The following is a 22,362-nucleotide window of genomic DNA, read 5'->3' on the forward strand; positions in this document are numbered from 1 at the left end:
ACATCCTACTCCAAATTTTTACCTTTTTCAATGTCATCTTCAATTGTTTTTTTCTGCTTATGTCTGTGGCTTTCTGGTATTTTAGAAAGAAGAAACAATTGAATTGAAATAAGTTTAGCAAAACAGTTGTAAAAAATAGCTAATTAGTTACATGAAAAATCTCACTGTCCGGACCGAGGGTACAGCTACCAGATCATGATTGTTATTTAAAATATAACTGATATTATCCGTCTCCATATAATCAGAATGCTTTCGATTGATTTCAATATTTATTTTTGATTCAAAGCTTCTAAAGTAATGCGAAACATCAAAATTTTGAACAATTTTTTTCTATTTCAAATTTTGAACAAAGTTTACAACGTGAGAATCTGATATTCCATGCAGGTAAAGGAGCTTTCGATAGCTTTCTTTTGTACTACATAAGATTGCTGGGGAGCATCTGCAAGTGTCGTTTTGAGAATTGTCCGGTATTGGGAGATGTCCGGCCCTGAGGGATCTCCCCCCAATTATTGTATTTTATAGGCGTTGTAACAATATCGCCAAAAATGCCATTATCAATAACCAATGTATTCAACATGCAGGCTACATTACTAAAAACTTAAATTTTAGAACTACACAACACAGATAGCATGATGAATCATCGCTGTACGTTTGCTTACATCTAGCACAATACGACGTAGATTTTTATTAGAAGGTAAACTTTTTCTAATGATTCAGTTCTCTATAAGGACATGCATACTAACTCGACTGGACAAATCATTGCGAATATCGAAAAAAAAAGCGTGCAGCCATACTTTTAATGAGCAAACTTTTCCTATTTCTCAACGCATGCACTTTGATTGAGCTTGAGCTGGTTCGCTTGGTTATGGTTGGGTTGATTGAGATTACCTCCTGGGAGTGCATCTCAGGCTCAGCTCCGGACACAATTCGATTACCGCATCATCTTATATTCCTGCCGCGCATCGTCCTTGATTTTATAGTTTTATAAATCCAATGAATACCGTCGTAAAAACTGTTATCTCTGTTTTACTTTGCTCCACAGATGAACGAAGTGCTGGACGCCATGTTCGAGAAAAAAGTCAAAGCAAAAGATTATATTATAAAGCAAGGAGATGACGGAGACAACTTCTACGTTATCGAATCGTAAGTAGTCGAGCAAAAGTTTACCCTTTCAATCACAATTTGTGGCTAGCGGATAAAGGAAAGATTAATATGCTGATTCGGTTCTTTTCTTGTTTCACTTTTCGAACTCGACAGAGGAATTTACAAAGCTTACGTAGGAGAAGATCAAAAACATATACACACGTACGATAATAGCGGTAGTTTCGGAGAACTAGCTCTTTTATACAACATGCCAAGGTAAGTTGTCCCGTGTTCGGAGCAGGAAAATGCAATTCTATTAAACTGATTGCACTTGATCTCCTCCTTTCTTACCCTTGGTAGAGCTGCCACCATCCAAGCAGAAACGGACGGTCAACTGTGGGCGATGGACCGTCAAACGTTCCGAAGGATTTTGCTCAAGTCTGCGTTCAGAAAACGGAAAATGTACGAAGCACTACTGGATGCGGTCCCTATGCTGAAAACGTTACAGGTTCGTACATTTCCTTTCAGTCAGTACAGTAGTCGGTCTGGCCATCACGAAAGGAAGCAACCTAAAATGATTAGATGCTCTTTCCATGTATATTACAATTTATTTTTACTTTCGTTTCGCTATTTTTGAACACAGAGTTACGAACGCATGAACCTGGCCGATGCTCTTATACCCAAGACGTTTGCGAAGGGAGAACGAATCATCAAGCAAGGTAAATGGCGGATCTACTTAAGTACATATCGAAAATCAACTACTTCAAAGGTGCACTGCAGGGGCGCGTTGTTCACAGAAAAGTTCATTATCAAGGTTATTTGCTGACAGCAGCAGCAGAACATCCAAATTATGTTTGTTTTCTGATCTACATTATACATCCTCCCCCAGGATTTTTTCCTACGCAACTTTAATGTTGATGTCAACGATTGATTTAAAACGTAGAGTTGCATTAATTTCAGATTTATGTTGCTTTTTTTAATCCTCATGCATTTTTTTTAATTAGGACAACAATCATAAGATATTAGGTATTTGTTTCCGTTATTTGGAAAGTGTTGAAGGCCGAAGAATTAAATTCATCAACCGATTCACGATCGTCTTAAAAAAATCACATAAATACCTATAAAGATAATAACACATCTTCTCATTATGCTCCACAGGGGATGCCGCCGATGGCATGTACTTCATCGAGGACGGTAAAGTTTCGATTCGCATTCAGCAGGACGCCGGTGAGGTAGAGATCTCGAACCTAGAGAAGGGACAATACTTTGGCGAGTTGGCACTGGTCACCCATCGGCCACGTGCCGCTTCGGCGTACGCCGCCGACAACGTCAAAGTGGCATGTAAGTACCGCCTGAAACTCGTTTGTGTCAACGCATGCGTTAAATCGTTTCACTAATTGGCCGATGTAGTTTAACAGTCGTACTTGTGGTTTATTTCATGCACGTTTTAGTGTCATTATCTGGTTAATTGTCAGAGCAGTTGCCAAATTTTGTAAAATTAAGTATGCGCCTCAATTAGCACTTCTACTTCTAACAATCTAATCTTGGTTTTATTTTCAACATTTTCCTATATTTTCCCTCTTCCAACGTTTCTTATTAATACTTGCATGCATTTATGTTCGTTCAACTAAAAAACCGCTATAATCTGTATCCCGTTCCGTGCGCTCATCTGACCAACGGTTTGTATGCAAACAATAATGTCCCTACTACTAATTATGCACCCACATTCAATATCCATCATAAATGCACATTCGTACTTATGAAGTCCTCCAGACGGACTGCTTCGAGCGCCTGTTGGGGAAGCTCCTGGATGTGATGCTGCGCGAAATGAAGCACTACCGGTACGTAGACCAAACTACGTGGAGAATGATCCTGGATGCCTGCCGGGAGAATAACACTCAAATTCGTTGATTTGTATGTCAGGACGGGGTGTTGATAGCATTGTATGAAATCGATTATCTGCTTGTTGCTAAGACGATTATTGGTTGGTGTTAAATCTGACTAGTGGCCAAGTAACAAAATCGAGAAAAAAATTCATTGAAGACACCAATTGGTCAAATCCCTGGTCATTGTTTCGAAATTTCTGTAGCGAAAGATATTAAAAAAACGTTGCCTATAAAAAAAACCTATAAAAACAGCAACGGTTGAAAAACTAACTGAATACTGAAAATGTTATAAGGTCCGCTCCGGCTCAACACCTACCAAAAGTTAACAATGATAATAAGGATACGAAAGAAACCCTTCTTGCAAACGGATTATTTACAGCTTTGATTTTTCTGCGTGATTGAAAAAGTTTGAAATCACATACCTTAACTCCAATAGATTGCAAATAATAAACTGCCGCGATTCGCATAAGAGACCCATGTCGATTTTTGACGATTTTGATTTTCTTCCAGGAATAAGCATAAATAACATTTTTTTTTAGAAAAACTGATAAAATAATAGACTTTGATCTAGAAATTTGAAAATCAAAACCCACTTGTGTTGTCCCATCTTGCTATTTATTCGCATAACAGTCACATTCCAGACTTTGATACACTTTTGTACAAAAAATAAATATAAATATTGTCTATTTAATAGTTCCATAGCAATGTATACAGATAAAGAATATTATGCCAAATTTGCAGGAAGATTGCAGGTTTTATCGATTTATTAATTTTTTTTTTGGATTTCTCCATGTAAAACGAGTTTGAAAAATTCAACGGCATATTACTCAAGTTGAAGAAAACCGACATGGGACGCTTATACGAATAGGGGCAGTAAACAGGGTTTATGATTTTTATTACATGTGATTTTAATTACAATCACTTGTTTAAACCATTTTAAAACTTATAACATCATAGAAAGAAAAGAACAAATTTACCTGAAACTTACTTTAATTAAGCAGTAAGTAGGCGGTCGTACACTTATTACGTAAGCATTTTTTCTAGGTTTTTCAACCGTTAATCCCCCTATGTAAGATTTTTGCCATACAAATGATTTTTAATTCATATAGTGCGTAATAAAATGACAGACCCCTCATCCCCATCTCTCCATAAGTGCTTACGTAATATGTAAACGAACCCTTACATGACTACGAAGAGAGGACCCCCGAGCAAAGCTTTAGTGCAAAACGATAACTCGTTTTGATGTTGTGAAATCGCCGAATATGATTACTTAATTTGATATCTTTTTGGTTATTTTATGAGCATGACCGCACAATTCGTAGTTGCTACTCCGTGATTGACTGAACTTGCGAAATTGTACAGAGAACACAATGAATGGGGCTTGGGATTAGCTACTTATTCTCAATGTACACGTTTCGGGAGCTCAAATATTTAAAGTCAATAACGGCACCGGCCACGTCCTTACGGTCATATATGAATGGAAGGATTAATAGTCCGACTCTCGATGCTACTAGAGACCGAGTCTACCTCTGCATCTCCACGATTGTCTTGGGATAGGATATCGTTTTAGTAACAAAGGATAATTTATCTGGATTCACTTTGGTAAGCGATGCGATCTATGGGATGGGAAATAACACTAATATGAGTTAAAAGTTAAAACATGCACGCCCGGTGGCATATGAAAACTGAGGAGATTCGCGTTTTGGACGACCTGCCGGAAGCGCAGCACTCTGTACTCACTTGCTCGATGGCTACAGCAAACTATTGAAGAACGCGCTTTTTTCGACCGCGCGTTACATGCGCATGAGCCACCGAACACAAGATAGATCAATCAAAGGTAATTGCCTATTTCCGGGGATTAAACCACCCGACTTGGACGTTAATTTACAATGTTATGAAACTCATATGTGAATATGTACGTTATGTGGAAGATATTGATTTGGAAAATGTATTGGAGGTAACCATTTTCCCTTCGATGGGACTCGAACCCATGACCCTACAGTACGCTAGACTGGTGATTTAACCAACTAAGCTACGAAGGACCTCCGTCGGCCTTCGCAACCTAGCGGCTACTGAACGAGCTCGAGATTCCCATATTGGACGCATAGTCAAATCACTCGCAATCTATTTCTCAAGCCAATACTTCCACATGTGTATGGTACACGTTCACATTAGAGGAGCGTGAGTATTTAGAATGTCTGGCGGCTATACACATTCTTCATCAGCAACTGTACAAGATAGATATTTTATTTCTTTCTCGACGACTAAAACGCGCACTGCACTTAATTGTTCGATGGCTACTCTTATTAGCGGCCGCGCAATGCAGAACACAATATTTCGGCCGATCGCGTGATCGTTCTGCTGGCCGAAACAAGAGAAATCTTGCACTGAACTGATTAACTTTGTTACCGGCCGCGCAATCTTTAATATCTTTTTGGTCGTTTTAACGGTTAAAATAACAAAATGTATAGCAGCAAAAATTTACTGTGACATCAAATCGGAAACTATTCCTGCTATTCATGAGAGCAAATCGAAAACTAAATTTGATATTGGTTACGATAACAAAATAAGTACACAGTTTGATGTCAGATCATGGTGGTCAACCGAGCGATCGAACCGGCAGGGTCACTGCCAAGAGATCGTACACGGCGGTAGGATTTTTTCGTGGCGATCGAACACATACCTTCGATGGCACCGAGAAAAAATTCCTGCCATGGAAATGGCGCATGGAGACCGTCTGGTTAAGATGAACTAATCCATTGTCTCCGATGAACGCCGGACGAAGAAATGTATGCCGTTCCAGTTGCAGATGCAACGCCGGAGGAAGAAAGAGAGCGGTTGGAGAAGTATAGAAAGAGAGTAGAGGAAGACACCGACGCTATTGACGAAATAGTGATGGCGATCAGCAATGAAGTGTTGAACAAAATAGTAGGGGTTACCTACGCGAAAGAAGCGATGGATATACTCATACGAACGTATGAAAAGACAGGCACGGGTGCTCTCATGAGTATGCGCCAGCGCTTATGTATGCTCCAAATGAAGCGCTTCGACAGTTTAGAAAAACTGTTCGATGAGTATGATCTAATCATACGCGAGTTAGATCGCATGAACGCCAATCTAACAAGTTCCGAAAAAGTTCACGCTTTGCTGATGGCAGTGCCGGAAAAATACAGCCATGTAGAAGGCGCTTTGGCCGTTCTTTCGAACGAGGAATTGTGTCGCAAGCCGATTTACGACATCAAACGAGTGCTGCTCGATGCCGAACTCGCTTTAGTCGACGTCAGAGGTCGTCCGGATGGATCCAGTGTTGCCTTGATAAACAAATCAGGAAGAAGAACGCGGTTAAGTGCTTCGGATGCGCGGAAGCAGGGCACTATAAGAATCGCTGTCCGAAATCGAAAAAACAGACGATTTCGTTACGTTTACCGATGATTATACACATTTTACTATTGCTTATTTGATAGCACGGAAAAGCGATGTCTTTGAGAAATTCAAAGAGTATAAAGTCTTGGTAGAAGGACACTTCAGTCGAAGTATCTCCAAGATCAGGTGTGACAATGGCGGCGAATACATTGGAAATGAATTCCAAGGTTTTTGCAAAGCTAACGGAATTCAAATGTTATTTACAATACCTTACACTCCTCAACAAAACGGAGTTAGCGAGAGATTAAACCGGACTTTAATGGAAAAAGTTCGTGCGATGATACACGAAAGCGGAATACCAAAGGAAATCTGGGGGGAAGCTCTACATTGTGCTGTTTATGTCACAAACAGATGCCCAACGAATGGACTTGTGGAAAACAAGACTCCATATGAAATGTTTTTTCAATAAACGACCAGATGTGAGTAATCTGAGAGTATTTGGGAGCACAGCTTATGCCAAAATTCTTAAGGAAAAACGGCTGAAATTAGATTCCAAGACTAAATGTTTTACTTTTGTGGGTTACGCAAATAATGGATACAGGCTTTGGAATAATAAATCTCGAATAATTTAATCATCATGAAGTGTAATATTTGATGAAGAGAAATTATTTAAAAATCATTCAAACCATCTTAAGGCCCAAATTACCGTAATCCAGTCTTTGACAAGAAAACAGCCACGTGCTTGTACCACCCCCAGGAAAAAATCCGCCCACTGAGGAGAAAATGCATTCCCCAGCTGAATCGGGGAAGCACTCTTGTTTTAAAACTACATCAACATATAGTGGTGACTTCAATACATCCGTAGGATGCTTCATTTGGATGAATTTCGTAATATTATTTGAAAAAACTGCCTTTTGCAGAAAATATTGCAAAGTTGAAAAAGTATTTTTCCAGGAGGGGAAACCGTCGATTTACTCCCACGCTCTCTTATACTCTGCAGATACTCGAAAATCATCATTCAGTGTTGCGTGTTGATTTGTTCTACATGTTATGCTTGTTTTCTCGAATATGTACGTAAACATCAAGCAATAATCTATGAAAATGATGCTTTTCATGCTATATATTGACACTAAATATTAGATGTGAGCTAGAACTGTAAAAACGCAAGCATTCATAAGCAAAGGAGGTTATTTATTTTTTCATAATTCAAGTGTTGATAATGTAATGTAATGCTAAAATAATAATGTAATGCTAAAACGGCATCACTTTTCATGTACACAGAGAGAAGACCGATCATATGGTCATGTAAACAATCCATTGAATCTGGACGTACATTTGAGAAGGTAGTCATGTAGGAAATTGTGTAATTAGGAGAAGGATGCACAACAAATCAATCTCAGATGCATATTTGAGGTTGTTTATGCGTATCACTATAATCTGTGCGCTGTACAGGTATTGAAAAGCACGTTAATATTTTGTGGAAATATATAGAGTTTGATAACTTTTGAAATGTTTGTGTACTTTGTACAAAATCAGATCTGAGCGAATAGTAGGCTCTCCGCAAAAAAAAAGAAGCGAACAGCAAGAAAAAGAAGTCGATTTGATGTATGACATTTGAACCTTAAAGATGAGAATGATTAAAGTTCCCCTGAAGAAACTGTCACAATGGAGTATATTCCTATTTCACATGCAGAAGCAATTAAACAACCTGAAGCAAATAGAGAAAGAGAAGAAAACATCTCTAGACAGACGAGTGTTAGTGATGAAAATACACTAACAGAAATTAAAAAAAAGACAGGAACACCGTCTTCGACCATAGTTCGTACAGACTGTACACTTAACACCTAGACAACGGACAGGACACATAACACCCAGTGGACCAGCGGAGAATTTTTCAATCACGAAAAGTCTTCTCCTTACCGGGGCGGGAATCAAATTCACGCTCCACAGCCCATGCATCTAGACGATTGACGTCGCTAACCGCACGGCTACGAAGCCCACAAAAGTGACTATGAAAATACTTTCGAAGATCAGTATTCAGAAGATGAATCTGATAAACAGGGAGTACGAAGAAGTAATCGAGATAGAAAATTACCGGTACCGGAATTAACGGTATTACCGGAAAATTAGGTACACTGATTATAAAATGGTCAAAATTGCATCATCGCTTTCGGAGGTTGATCCGATTCCTCAAAACATTGAAGAATTGAAAAAGCGAGACGATTGGGAACAGTGGAAAGCTGCAATCGACAGTGAAATGCAATCTTTGGAAATTAATCAAACTTGGAGAATGGCAGACACAAACATCACCAAGAAGCCAATTCAGTCGAAGTGGATTTTCAATATTAAGGAGGACGGACGATATAAGGGACGGCTAGTGGCCAAAGGCTGTTCGCAACGTCCCGGGTTCGATTAAGGCGAAACATTTTCTCCAGTCGCAAAGACGGAGAGTGTTCGGACAATTTTATTCATGGCTAATGAGATGAAATTGCAAATTCATTAAATGGATGTTAAGACGGCGTTTCTTAACGGAAACTTGGAAGAGGTTATCTACATGCAGTTACCAAAGGACGATGTCGGGAGAAATCAAACTATTCTTTTGCAGAAAAGTATGTATGGATTAAAACAGGCTAATAAAAGTTGGAACCAACGGTTTGATACAGCAATTAAGAATCTGGGATTTGAACAATTAAAAAGTGATTCTTGTGTCTACAAAGATATACAAAAAGGATTGATCCTTATTTTGTATGTTGATGATCGTTTAATTGTGGGAGCAAATCTTGACAGAATAAATTGGATTAAATCTGAGCTTGGAAAGTTATTCCAACCGTCTATGACGAGCTTAGTACTCTCTATTTAATTATTAAATTAAATGGAGAGTACTAAACTCGTCTTAGACGGTTGAATACATTCCACTAAAAAGAGCTTAAAATATATTTTCTGAAGTTATTCCACATGAAGGATTTATCCGAAGTAAGACATTTCCTGGGAATGGAAATAACAAGAGATTTAAATAATCAAACATTAAAAATCTCTCAAACTGGCTACACTGAAAAGGTTTTGAGGCGATTTAGGATGTTTGATTGTAAACCAGTAGGAACACCACTGGATGCGAATGTCAAATGGACAAAGAGCGATGAAAATGAGACTCGACACCCATACAAGGAACTATTGGACTGTTTACAATATTTGGCGATAACAACCAGGCCTGATATTTGTGCCGCGGTAAGCGCATTGAGTAAATATCAAAGCCATCCATCAGATACCCACTGGACCGGACTAAAACGAATACTACGGTATTTGCGTGGAACAATGGACACATGCATAGTGTATCAACAACATAAGGTCCAAAGTGTGTCGATAGGACATGCAGATGCAGATTTTGCAAATGATGAGGATAATCGCAAATCTGTATCCGGATATGCTTTCCAGGTTTATGGAAATCTTGTCGCATGGGCTACGAAGAAGCAACAAACAGTCAGTTTGTCTTCTTCTGAGGCAGAATTAATAGCATTATCATATGCAGTTGAAGAAGGTTTGTGGTTAACACCAGAGCATAAAATAATCACCTTCACGAAGCAACTTCGGGCCGAATATTGACAAACGTCGCATGACTTGACATGACATAGAATGATTTACTCAGTTTTCTTCTTCACATATTCATTCATTTGATTGGTACTGAGAATGGTCACTGCGTTCAAAGAAAACATAATTGGCCTTGATTATGTTGACTTTTGCCACTAAAATTGTCCCTCAGTTCATCATCGGGGTCAGATCTATGTGAGTAATTATTGAAATCATCATTTAAGTGTTTAGTTTTACAGTAATTTATTAGTTTACGAAATCTAAATAAATACTCACTGATTGATATTTGATCGGAAATTGACAATGTTCAGCCGAATATGAATATGTACGAAGTGAGGGTGACAAAGAAGGCCGATGGGCTTCACCAAAAATATTCGATTATTTCATGCTCTGGTTAACACATCTTTTGAAAGAATTGGATGTGGCCAACATTGCATTAATTATCATGGAAGATAGCATACCTTGCATAAAGTATGCGGAGCAACCCAGAAGCCACCAAAGGATGAAACACTTGGACGTCAAGTATATGTTCATCCGCGATTTAATCAAAAAGGGTCAGTTAAAACTGAAGTTCCTTTCTTCTGAAGAACAACCTGCAGATGCCTTCACTAAAGGACTATCCAGGACACAACACAGATATTTATGTAAACGGCTGAACGTTCGAATTGAGGGGAAATGTTGAAATCAGGGATCTGCGAAGCGGCCATGTTTCTGATTCTAGCATCAAAATCATTGATTAATTTAACACGAAGGCGTAATCATAGTCGTCGAAAACCTGCCAATGAAAATATGTTTCAAATATTATGATATTTTAGCAAAGTAGAGCACTTGGTGCCAATTGAACTATGAAAATTTATTAAAGGCATCAATATTCTTGTAGGAATAAATCGCGCAATCGTACTTTCGCAGAAGTTCTCGAAAAATGATGAAAAATAATTACGTCTATTTGAAAAAAAAATAGATACGAAATAGTGGTTTATATACTAAATAGAATTGTCAATGGAAAACCAATTTCAACAGAACAATGACAAACTCAAAGATGTTGGCTATTGTCAAATGTAGTGGGTAGGATTGGGGGTGCCAGATACCTGGTTGAAATACCTATCGATTCACGAGAGTAGAAGACAACTTGATAAACAATAACAACTCTCGTGAGGCCATCACGATTGTTTTGTAAACAATTCTCTTTTCACCCGTTCCCTTAGGGCATCTTTAGTAATGTTACAGTTATAGTTACTTTTATTTCCCGAGTTTTACATTTTATAACTGTCAAAGATATAAAACACGAAATGCATCTTCAGTAGCAGTTATAAGCTGCACATGTTTTATACTGGAAAACGAAAAAATAATCTTCCGAGGCCAATTCAAATGTCAAACTGTTACTTATGATGTCGATGAAATAGTATTTTTTGTAGCTGATGACGTCATCTTCTATTGTTTTGAACGAAATAAAACTCGAGAAAATTCTGTTGCAAATTCGTGCAAAAATACAACTGAGCAGTTCTTCTTCTTCTTCTTCTTCTTCTTCTTCTTCTTCTTATTGGCATTACATCCCCACACTGGGACAGAGCCGCCTCGCAGCTTAGTGTTCATTAAGCAGGGCCGGATTTATGGGGGGGCCGGGGGGGCCGTGGCCCCGGGCCCCCACAAATCTTATGTACCAAAACCAACTTTTTTTGTACATTTTGGGGCCCCCACATACCGTCGGCCCCGGGGCCCCCTTCCGGCAAAATCCGGTCCTGATTAAGGCTCTGTCTCATTTGGAGAATTTAACTGAAATTAAACTTAAAAGTGACATTTCAATAATTATCGAATAACCCTGCTCGCAGAGCATGATTACTTTTGACAGATATCGAATCATTTTGCATCGATATCTTATTGGAATTGCTGGGTAGCACCAGCCATTCTTATAACCGGGTTATTTGTTAATTTTAGAACTGTCACTTTTAAGTTTAATTCTCCAAATGAGACAGACCCTAAGCACTTCCACAGTTATTAACTGCGAGGTTTCTAACACGATGATACTTTTATGCCCAGGGAAGTCGATACAATTTCCAATCCGAAAATTGCCTGTATTCCAGTTATTAATTTCCCGACGAAACTGTTCGAATTTTTAAAACTATAACGTCTGTTGAAGATGGCATTTTTACTGTTTCAATTTCATTTCCTAACTACCATACAATTTATAACTCTACTAAAGATGCCCTTAATATACATGTAATATATATGACTATAGACACATTCCAGCGTAACGCGACACCATGAGGAGCCTAGAAATACTAGAATAAGAGATCGGCGAAGACGCCATCTTGTTTCCAATCGAACCGTCAAAAGCGGTTCCATTTCGACTTGTTTACTTTTTGCACCCATAAGAAGCAAGCAAAAAGTTCAAGTGCTGCCAGTATCATTTTCTCGATTTCATGCATTTTCATACGTTGCCATTTCGACAGTTTTTCACTCCGCCGGTCTCTGGTTATAGGGTTGCTAGAGGAGCCGACTTTCAGTCAGAAATTAGGTCCGCATTCAAAAATTAACTTCGGGACATATGATTAAACAGGTTTAAAATTACCCTCATCAAATTTCCTTTCTGATGGTATATTAATTTTAAGATTTTTCGCTTTGAATATGATTAATATAACGCGCTGCATTTCGTAACGCGACACCATCGCTGAAATGCACTTTTTTGCAATTGGCAATGCAAGTGCGTTTTTCAGCTCTGGTATAAGGTTTGGAATCTCGGTTTATTCCAAGCATTTATCGTATACATTAATAGAAATAAGGATGTGAATTCAAATTACGGATAAAAATGGATATTATATGAAAAATTGCTGGATTGATTTAAAACCCGCCGCGTTACGCTGATCAACAAACAGTGTTCTGCAAATGGTGTCGTGTTACGCGAACGTGTTTATCGTTGATGGAGTACATAATTTCAGTCGATCTCGATGCGGCATGTTGCATTTGACGTGGAATATTATCACATTATCTATCGTTGAATTTAGTTCGAGTTAGTGGTCGCGATCTGGAGTTTCGGCTATTAAGGTTTTAGGGACTAATCGGCCCGAATTCGGTACTGAACCAAAACCATTCACGTCACATATCCAGTTTTCAAAACGAAATCAATGCTAATGGGTTCACTGATTTTTAAATAAGTCACACCCAGGTATGATCAGGATCGGTTTTTCAATACGCGGTCAGATGATCGATCCCCTTAGAAGTGAGTTGAATTTTTACATTGAAAAGTTCTATGTTGCTTTTTTCTGCGTTAACCATTTTGAAAGGTGATGATGACCCAAGCAAATCAGAAATGATGAAGATGCACCTTTCGGTCGTTTTTTACTCTACGTTTCTACTGGAACGTGGTCTGATTTCAACTTTTTACTTATACTCTTTCAAAGACATTGGTGTATGTTTCATGCCTCAACAAATGTTCATTACAAGAGAGTGCACTACTTGCGTGCATTTTAAATCGTAAAACTAAATCAATACTTTAAGTGAAATGAGAATTGCCGATACCTCCCATTTAAATTACACGGTCTGTTATATAAGACGTGTCAGATTCGACAATTCTCGAGTCATTCAAGATGCGTAATTGGCACAATTGTTGTATATTCAAGTTCAAAGTGAACATCGTTCGAATCTGGGAGCTGCGGACTCGATCAAATCCAATTTTCAAGATATTTTGCTTGAAACTCGCAAATTTCCTCTCGGTGTTCAATGTACACGTTACGATTTTCTCACATCGAATTATCATTGTGTTTATCTTTATGAAATTAATTACAAAGATTTCGTCAATTTACTGCATCGTATAAATTAACGTGTCGAATGTTAAATTAATACATATCCTCCATTTATGTTGAATCCATCGAAATATTGAAAATGACGCCAGAAAATTGAAATTTGTTAAAAATGACCTATATTTAGTATGAGTTGATTTATACGTGCACTCTCTCGGCTGCGCTCAAAATGCACAAAACCTCTCTCGATGCGATGGATACTTTTTGACAGCCCACTTTGGAGATTCTTTGACACTCGTTTTGACTCTATCCGCAGCTCCCAGGTTCGAATGTCTAATATAATATGTCTTTATTGAGGACATTCCTCAAGGAATCCAAAATTAAATGCACTCGCGTTTACAAGGGCAGCCCACTCAACAATAAAGCAACGCACAACTGCCATGTCCGTGAAATGGTAGAAGGAAACCGTGTTCAGGAGCAAATTGTTCGTTACGTATACTCTTATGAGTACCTGATGATGTTGAGTGCGAAGGTGTACGAGAGATGTTTAAAAAAGCCTCACAATCTATTCAAACAAAAAATAATTGAGCCTTAGTTTTACGGGGGTTATTTATGGGCGACCCCTATGAGTTCTACGAAACAACCAAATTCGCAATTTCAATTTTTCGTAACATTTCTTATATGGGAACTCATTTTTTTAGTATGAACAGTTACAAAATGGCACACCCCGTTCCACCCACTATTTTGTTAGGCTATTCATGTACAAGCCCTAACATACAAAATAGAAACTTTTTTTCATTTAATGATCCATTGTGATACTGTATACATAAACCGAAGCCGTATATCCCTCATTCCAGAAGCACACTGAATTCGCGTAACGCGACACCATATTTTTGTACCTAGTGTAACTACATAAATAATGATCCGATTTTGGATCTTAATATATGAAAAGAAAGCTTTTGACGAGTACTAATAGAATCCAAAATATTACTTTTCCAATGTGTGTACTTTTTGTATAGTATCAATAATACGACTATTTTCGTAACGCGACACCATTTCAATGTCGCTGTTTTTAAAATATAAATATTTCATGAAAACAAAAATGTTCGAAACAATACAATTGGTACTAAAAAATGTCCTTATCAGCTCTACTTTATCATGTATTCATTAATACATTTGAACCCAAACAGGTGCGATGGAGCACATTTGTAAAAAAATGATTACGAAGTCTTTTTCTCATGCTAAAAGTCTACTACTTTGATTGGCTGTTAAACTATGTTCCTAAACCAATTTTCAGTGGAAAAATGTTTTTTCTTATAATTCAATATATATATATGTTTTCATGTCCTAATAATACTGGACCCTAATTTTCAGTTTGAAATGTTGGTCCTTTGGCGTAGAAGTGCGTGGAATGTGTCTATAGTCAAATGTGGTAGGTAGAGGCCTGAATAAAAGAAACGCGGATAGGTATGTGCCGCCAATCGAGCCGTCAAAAAACAGCAGCCAATCGAACAGGAGACCTGTCAAGCAGCCAAAATGATGGCTCAAATACTGAAAACGGCCAAATTCGACTTTATGCCATTTTTCAATAAACAAACAATCGAATGTATTTTACATTAGTTTGCAATAATATATGCAAGTCATTAATAGATTATGAAATGAAATTCCATTGTTTATTGGATTCTATTGTTATGTGATGTGGACACATAAAATAGCGGATTGTGGGATTTTATCTACATAAACCATTTCTTCCTTTTCATGTGTTGTTCTTTGATGAAGAAGATTGAATGCAGAGTCATATTTTCTACCGCGTTTCTCTTATTCAGGCCTCAAGGGGTAGGATGTATTTCACATGAGATTTGTAGAGTTTCAATTTCGTATTATCCAAATGGCTGCACGGGCAGCCAGTTCAGCTGAAAAGCAACTTGTTTAATAAATAATATTTTATGTTTCACAACCATAACATTAGCCAATACGGACGATTAAATTCAATATAGTTATCAGTTCTCAACCTATTCCGTGTGTTTTTATCACAACGAAGGGAAACCTCAACATGGTTGGGTTCTTTTTTTACCGGTTTACAGGCATATATGACATGACATCACACTCCTTAATATTTTGACGTAGGATTGCGTCTTTTGGAAAAAAAATATGAAGGTAATTCTGCAGATTCATGTCAGGCCGTCACGAAAGATGGTCAAGAAGTATGGGATAATAAATCAACCGTCTTCCAACCGATTTTGTAGATTTTGGAATCAATCGATCGATGAATTCTTTAAGATTTTGTTCAACAATGGATTAAAAGCGCTATGCTATTGAAAATGGTATTTCGCCAAGCACTGTTGAATGTCGGTAAACCAACCAATCCCGCACATGCGTCGCAAGCACAGACATCATTATCCTGCAACTTCAACTTACGGGCTGGGTTCTTATTCTCAGTTCAATCAAGACTTCACGGAGACCGGGCACGAGGGCAGCACAGTAGCTGTCGCAACATGACGCCGGTAGCAGCAGTCCCAGCGAATCAGTCATCGATTGCCCGTTGCCGACAGCAGCACTCTACAGAAAGTCATTCTTCGAGTTGACATCGACGATAGCAACGATACTCAAGAGAAATTCCACACAGTATTCGAACCATCATTTGGTTGATGTTAAAAATTAAAAAGGCGCATTGGGAAAAGAAAATCGGATCTTTTCACATGATTATTTTTGCTTGCGTGACAACCCGCACATTGACTGGGTTCAGAGTTCAAAACTAAGAACGCCATGGCACGCTCTTGGCTCATGTTCTGTTCAGAATGCATCTCTGCTTCCTTCATCCTTCTTTTTTCTTCCTTTTTACATCTTCCTTCTTTTTTTCTTTCTTCTTACTTTTTCCTTCCACATATTCCTGCTTCCTTCTTCCTTCTTCTTTCTTTCTTCTCCCTTCTTACTTCTTCCTTCTTACTTCTTCCTTCTTATTTCCTCCTTCTTTCTTTTTCCTTCTTCCTTCTTATTTCTTTCTTCTTCCTTCTTCTATCTTGTTTTTTTGTGTCTTCCTTCTTCCTTCTTTTCTTACTTCTTTTTTTTATTCATTCAGCCTTCTTCTATCTTCCTTCTTCACTCTTCTCTCTTCCTTCTTCCATCTTCCTTATTTCTTCTTCCTTTTTCCTTCCTCCTTATTTCTTCTACCTTCTTCCTTGATTCTTTTTCATTTTCCTTCTTCTTCCTTGATTCTGTCCTTTTCCTTCTTCCTTCTTCTTTGTTTATTCTTCTTTCAGGGGTAATCTTGCTTCGTAGTGCTTGTTGCTCGTTATCTCACTTATCTCTTCTCACTTCTTACCAATAACTTCCTGCTACTTATTTCTCATTTGTCAATTCTCACTTCTTGCTTCCCACTACAAACACTTCTTATTTCTGACACTACTCACTTCTCACTTCACATATTTAATAAGGAAACGTATTTCAACTATTCGGCCAAACGGCATTCGGCCAAATGACCCTTTTGGCCAAACGACATTCGGCCAAATGATCCAGGTTAACCTGATCTTCACAGCTTTTTAAATACCACATGATTTTTCTTTGATTTTTTTCATGGGGTTAACTCATAGTTTCATTAACGCTAAAGGTCTTAATCGACAAAACCCACTCGTGTAAAAAAAGAACTGGGTGTAAACCGTTTGGTTGCTGTGAGTGCGGTATTGTGGATTGAAAATCGGTTCTTTTCAGGACCAGCATTTTATTCGATGTACCATTTTAGAGTTCCCAAAATACCTAAATTACTTAGGGTTGAATCTAACGATGGTTCGGTAATACAATTAGCGTACCACCGAAGCTGATCCTCAACAGCGCTCAAGGTAGGAATAATATCACTAGAAGTAAATAATTACAGCATGCTTTCTTTGTAGTAATTCACCAACTAATATGATAATTGTTCTACTGAAGGTAAGTTCACGTTAAACATGTTATAATAGCGCTGTCTAATAAGCAGGTTGAAGTAGATCGTAGTTTCTGCCATACTGACGTACTTTTTTGTCAACAAATGGAACCGAGCTACTTCAAGCTGCTTATTAGACAGGACTAATAAATACTAATCGGCTTATTCTACGACATCATTTCAAAATTCACGGTATAACATTCTCAAAACGGCACCACCATCACGATTAACGGAAATTCAACACCTTTTCTCGCCCACAGTTTTGGACGTGGACGCATTCGAACGGCTGCTCGGACCCTGCATGGACCTCATGAAGCGCAACATCGGCGACTACGAGTCACAGCTGGTGAAAATTTTCGGCAGCAAGAATAACATCAGCGACATCCGATAAGCAGGTGGTTACTGTGTAGTAACCACCGAGAATGCAGCGTCTTCGATCGTCACCGCCCGCCACGTTGTACCGTGAGTACTCAAACAAGTTCACGTTTCAATTTGTTTCGAAATTCGAAGGAGGTTTCGGGAACGCCTCTGACTGTGGTGCAATTTCTTTCTGGAGTTCCGCCCAAGACATCACAAGACGACGCATGGCGTCCGATGATGCTTCTGGGTAGACGATTTTTACCATCTTACAACAGCAGCAGCAGCGTAGCCCGGAAGTGTTGGATGGAGGTTTTCTGCGTTTTATTGTTTTGTGAAAGATTGTGCGGAGGTTTCGTGTCAGAGAGAGGAGGCAGTTCAGCAGAGAATTGGCGGTGATGACTACTTCACCATCAATTCGAAATCAGACGCAAGCAAGAACATCCTGTCCGCCATTGAAATCTTCATTTATTGTTATTGTTTTGTTAATTTTTGCATACATTGAGTAATGCGTAGTGTATTGTTTTTAGGCTAGCCGAAGGAGCTTTGATAGCGAAATTTATGAGAAATGGACATTTATATTCATCAGCAGATTGATATGGAACAAACGAAGCATTATTGAGAGAAAAAGATAATATTAATTGATTTGTAGAATCGGATCCATTGTAGGTGGTAGTGAGCGAAAGCGATCGATTTAAAAAATGAAAAAGATAAAATGGAACGAACTCACCACCGCCGCTGTAAAAGCATCAGATTAAATGATATAAGTGAAGCAAATTATCATAGAAAATCAAATATTTGACAAAAAGCAAATAGCGATTTATTTCAATTGTAAATGTTTTGTATGAAGGAAAATTAGCCAAATACATGGAAAATGGTGAATTATCCGGAAATTAATAGGTGTGTGTTAAGCAAAGAAAAAAACTGATAACATCAATATCGACATAACAACAAAAATTGTACTGTATTTTGATGGCGAAATGAACTGTCTATAAACAGCAAGATTGATAAACAATAGATGGAAAACAATTGATCAAGAAGTATTCGTATATAAAGCAAACTGCAACTAAAGCAAATTGTTCTAAGTAACCATTGATAACACGGAAGTATATATTTAATAATAGATAATTGCTGGAGACATGCAAACAAAGTAATAAACAAAATTTTAAATTATTTCTGTTAACTTATTATAACATGAGGAAGTAATAAAAAATAAATAAAAAATACGCAAAAAAAATAACTTAACTAGTGAAAATATTAAGAATTTAAGGTACTGTGTTTAACATATAAGATAAAAACAACAAAAAAATATCACTCTTTAATAATTAATGAATTGAATATAATTTTAAAAAAATCAAGCAGAGATTTGTTGTAAGGATCGTTAAGCAGAAAATATATATATTTAATAAGAAAACAAAACTAGAGATCAGCAGCTATATGATAAGATAAGAGAAGATCACCCTTCTTGGTAGAACCATCAAGGTGAAACGCGAAAGAAAAGAAAACTGATAGTTTTAAGGACTATGAAGCCGCTTCAAGGAGCGAAAAGAAATGGTAGCAGCAGAAATAAGGCATGCACAAAATTAAAGCGAACATAAAAATATATTTGCTTGAGCCGCAGAAGAATGAAACGAAACCCTTTCAGACCCACACGCTAACAGTAATGAAAGGAAAGTGTGTATCAGAGCGTCATATCGAACAAAAAACCAATCAAACATTACGTATAATCCTAAACATCACTGAGAACCGAATCAATTTTATATATCCATAGTAGGTAGTGTTCTAGCATACAATTGTATCAGTCATCCATACTGTAGCAGAACGAGTCGGAACCATCCGTGATTATTCATTGAAGCGCTGCGCAACGCAAGGTCCGAATATTGAACGATAGATACAAGCCAAGTTCCTGCAGAGAGCGGGAGTTATGAGTGGCTTCCCCAAACCATATATCCAGCCAAAATGGTGCTTTGAAGGGATACCTGACGTGTATTTCCTTCCGTCGCAGCTTATTGCGCAACGTTAGCCCTGCCCACTTTTGCGAGAAATTGTAAAAAGAAGGGCACATTCAGTTTCGTTCCAGTAGCCGTGCGATACAAATCTATAATTTGGGACACCAGTTTCTTCTATAGCGAATTGGAGATGAATATAAGATTTTATTCGAAGCGGTAATTAACAGGTTTTTAAAGCTGTTGTCCTACTTATCATGTTCTAATATTTGTATTAGTGACGCCAAGGTGGCTATGAATATTAAATATGATTTGAATATTTATGCAACCCTTTTTCGGATTTTGCATATCTTTTGATTTCTATCCTCATTCTTCAAATAATACCTCTTTGTATTAGCGGAGTCTTGTGATTAGAAACGATAAGCTAATCAATTATTTAAATAGCCGCATTATGTGTTTCAGAACATTCTAGCTAAAATCGCATTGGTACCTTTTCTTTATTTTTAGGAACTATAATTGGCTTATAATTATCATAAAACAACACATTTTGACTTGAACAAGTTGATCTCTCATTTGAGTTACACTGATTTGACATTCAATAGGCTCACAACTATTGAGAACGGTGAGCTGACTTCGTTAATGAATATAATCGTTTATTACACTTTTCCATAGTATTGCATTACTATAGAAGCTTGAACACTAGCTTGTGTCATGCCAGACTGAAACGGTTTCAAATTGTTTACCAAGTTAGTCACATGTTAGCGATTCGTAGTACTAGATTCAATATATTCAAAATCAATCGTGAAATATTCACCAGATTTGTGATAAAAAATTTCCTTATTCAGCGCTAGTAGTCTGCAAAGATGCCCTCGGCGCTTTCGGATCTCATTTAAATCAACCTGCTTATATTATTTCTGAACATCGTTCTAGTACTACTAAATCATAAACGTAAACACAACACACCACAGACACACACATAACCGCTATCGTAATCACCTTCCACGTAGATGTAGACGAACCTCTCCGTAACGGCTCGTGAACTGATCCGGCGCAGGTTTATCCGGTAGCATGGAACAACACTCTTCTATTACCACTAATGCGTGTAAAATGGAACCCAACTCTTTCGAGCATATTTCGCCTGTGCAAAGTGTAGACTTTTCGTACTTTTTGGAGAGATATATAACATGAGCTTACACATACACGTGTATTTTTTATCCTTGTAAGACAATATATACAAAACCACAAAAAGCATCCACAAGCAACATATAATCTACTACTACTATTAAACTACGACAAACAAGAAAATGCGCCACACGTTCACAATCACGAGGGATGTCCTTATGTAGCACCTACCACCATCACACCACTAGCTGAAATCGTATAAATGAAAAAATGTTAATCATCAAACTCGTTGCACTCTAGAAGCAAGCATATTTTAAAAAGATAAACCGAAGCGTCCAGCCAGCCAAACGGCTTTACTACTACCTATCTTCACTCGTTTAGTTTAAGATTATACTTCGTAGAAAATGCTGGACATTTTCGTTCGTCTTCTGCAAAAGGGCACAAACAGCAACAGTAATTTTTTTTTGACTCCACCCGTGCACCTGCCTGACAGATCATGTTATGATGAAAATAAATCATTTGATTATACAAATTCGAACAAAATTGTAAAAAAACTAAAAGTTACAACCAACTAAATACCCGTTAAGAGAACAGCACTGAAAGGAAGGGAAAACGGACCCGACACGTATTTCTCGTAGTACATGTAAAAACATGAAAATCAAAGGAATCAGCCATATATATATATATGTATCTCGGAACTACCCAAGAAAGAAACGAACTTTCTTCAATGTTCATAATGAAACAGTGTACAGTGTGTACATCTTCAGCAGAAACTCGAAACTCGGTTCATAATAAGGTTTTAATTTGTGATTTATTTTACCTTAAATAGAAGCAAACAAGGAAGCTTACATTGCCCCATAAATATATATATGATAAACTTATGTACGCAATTATCGCAAATAGCGAACAAAAATAATAATGGATACAAGAGGAAAGCAAAAAAGTCAAATACTAACAAAATAAATAACACATATAAGATTTATTTTACCCCCTTCCAGACGAATGCAATTAAACACCCTAGATAGGTTTGAATAAGAGTTGTTACATTTATCAATTTGTTTTTTGCTTTTAATTTGGTTTTCCACTTTCCCTTTTTACGCATTATTATACTAACGATTTACTAATTTTGAACGTTTTATCGAAATCTAACAATGAAAATCACAAACAAAAAAATACAAAAAAAGGAAGTAGATTATGATTTACCGAATAAAAAGGGAAAATAACACACCCACAGAAAGGAGCAGGAGAGAAGCACATACACACTCAATCATACTGTTACTGTCTCGTTATTGAAGGTGTCGTATTGAAGTAGTAAATCAGCAGAGAGAAAAAAATCAAATATAACAAAACATAAAAAAAAACTTGAA

General features: G+C 37.5%; 1 protein-coding gene across 7 annotated transcripts in view; it reads left to right on the forward strand.

Moving 5' to 3' along the window:
- The window catches only part of LOC134210650 (cAMP-dependent protein kinase type II regulatory subunit), a 377,643-nt gene extending 355,281 nt beyond the window's left edge, over positions 1 to 22,362 (forward strand). For 3 of the 7 annotated variants that reach the window (XM_062686814.1, XM_062686815.1, XM_062686816.1), the window contains exons 5-10: positions 1,043 to 1,143; positions 1,258 to 1,359; positions 1,444 to 1,591; positions 1,727 to 1,802; positions 2,242 to 2,424; positions 2,849 to 3,043. In XM_062686814.1, coding sequence (XP_062542798.1) covers positions 1,043 to 1,143; positions 1,258 to 1,359; positions 1,444 to 1,591; positions 1,727 to 1,802; positions 2,242 to 2,424; positions 2,849 to 2,994 — 756 coding nt within the window. In that variant the 3' untranslated portion in view covers positions 2,995 to 3,043. Of the gene's footprint in view, positions 1 to 1,042; positions 1,144 to 1,257; positions 1,360 to 1,443; positions 1,592 to 1,726; positions 1,803 to 2,241; positions 2,425 to 2,848; positions 3,049 to 17,830 lie in introns of those variants that run through there. The other 4 variants (XM_062686818.1, XM_062686820.1, XM_062686819.1 and 1 more) reach the window with 2 other exon arrangements.

The sequence above is a fragment of the Armigeres subalbatus genome, chromosome 2 (genome assembly GCF_024139115.2).
Source record: "Armigeres subalbatus isolate Guangzhou_Male chromosome 2, GZ_Asu_2, whole genome shotgun sequence".
NCBI lineage: Eukaryota > Metazoa > Arthropoda > Insecta > Diptera > Culicidae > Armigeres > Armigeres subalbatus.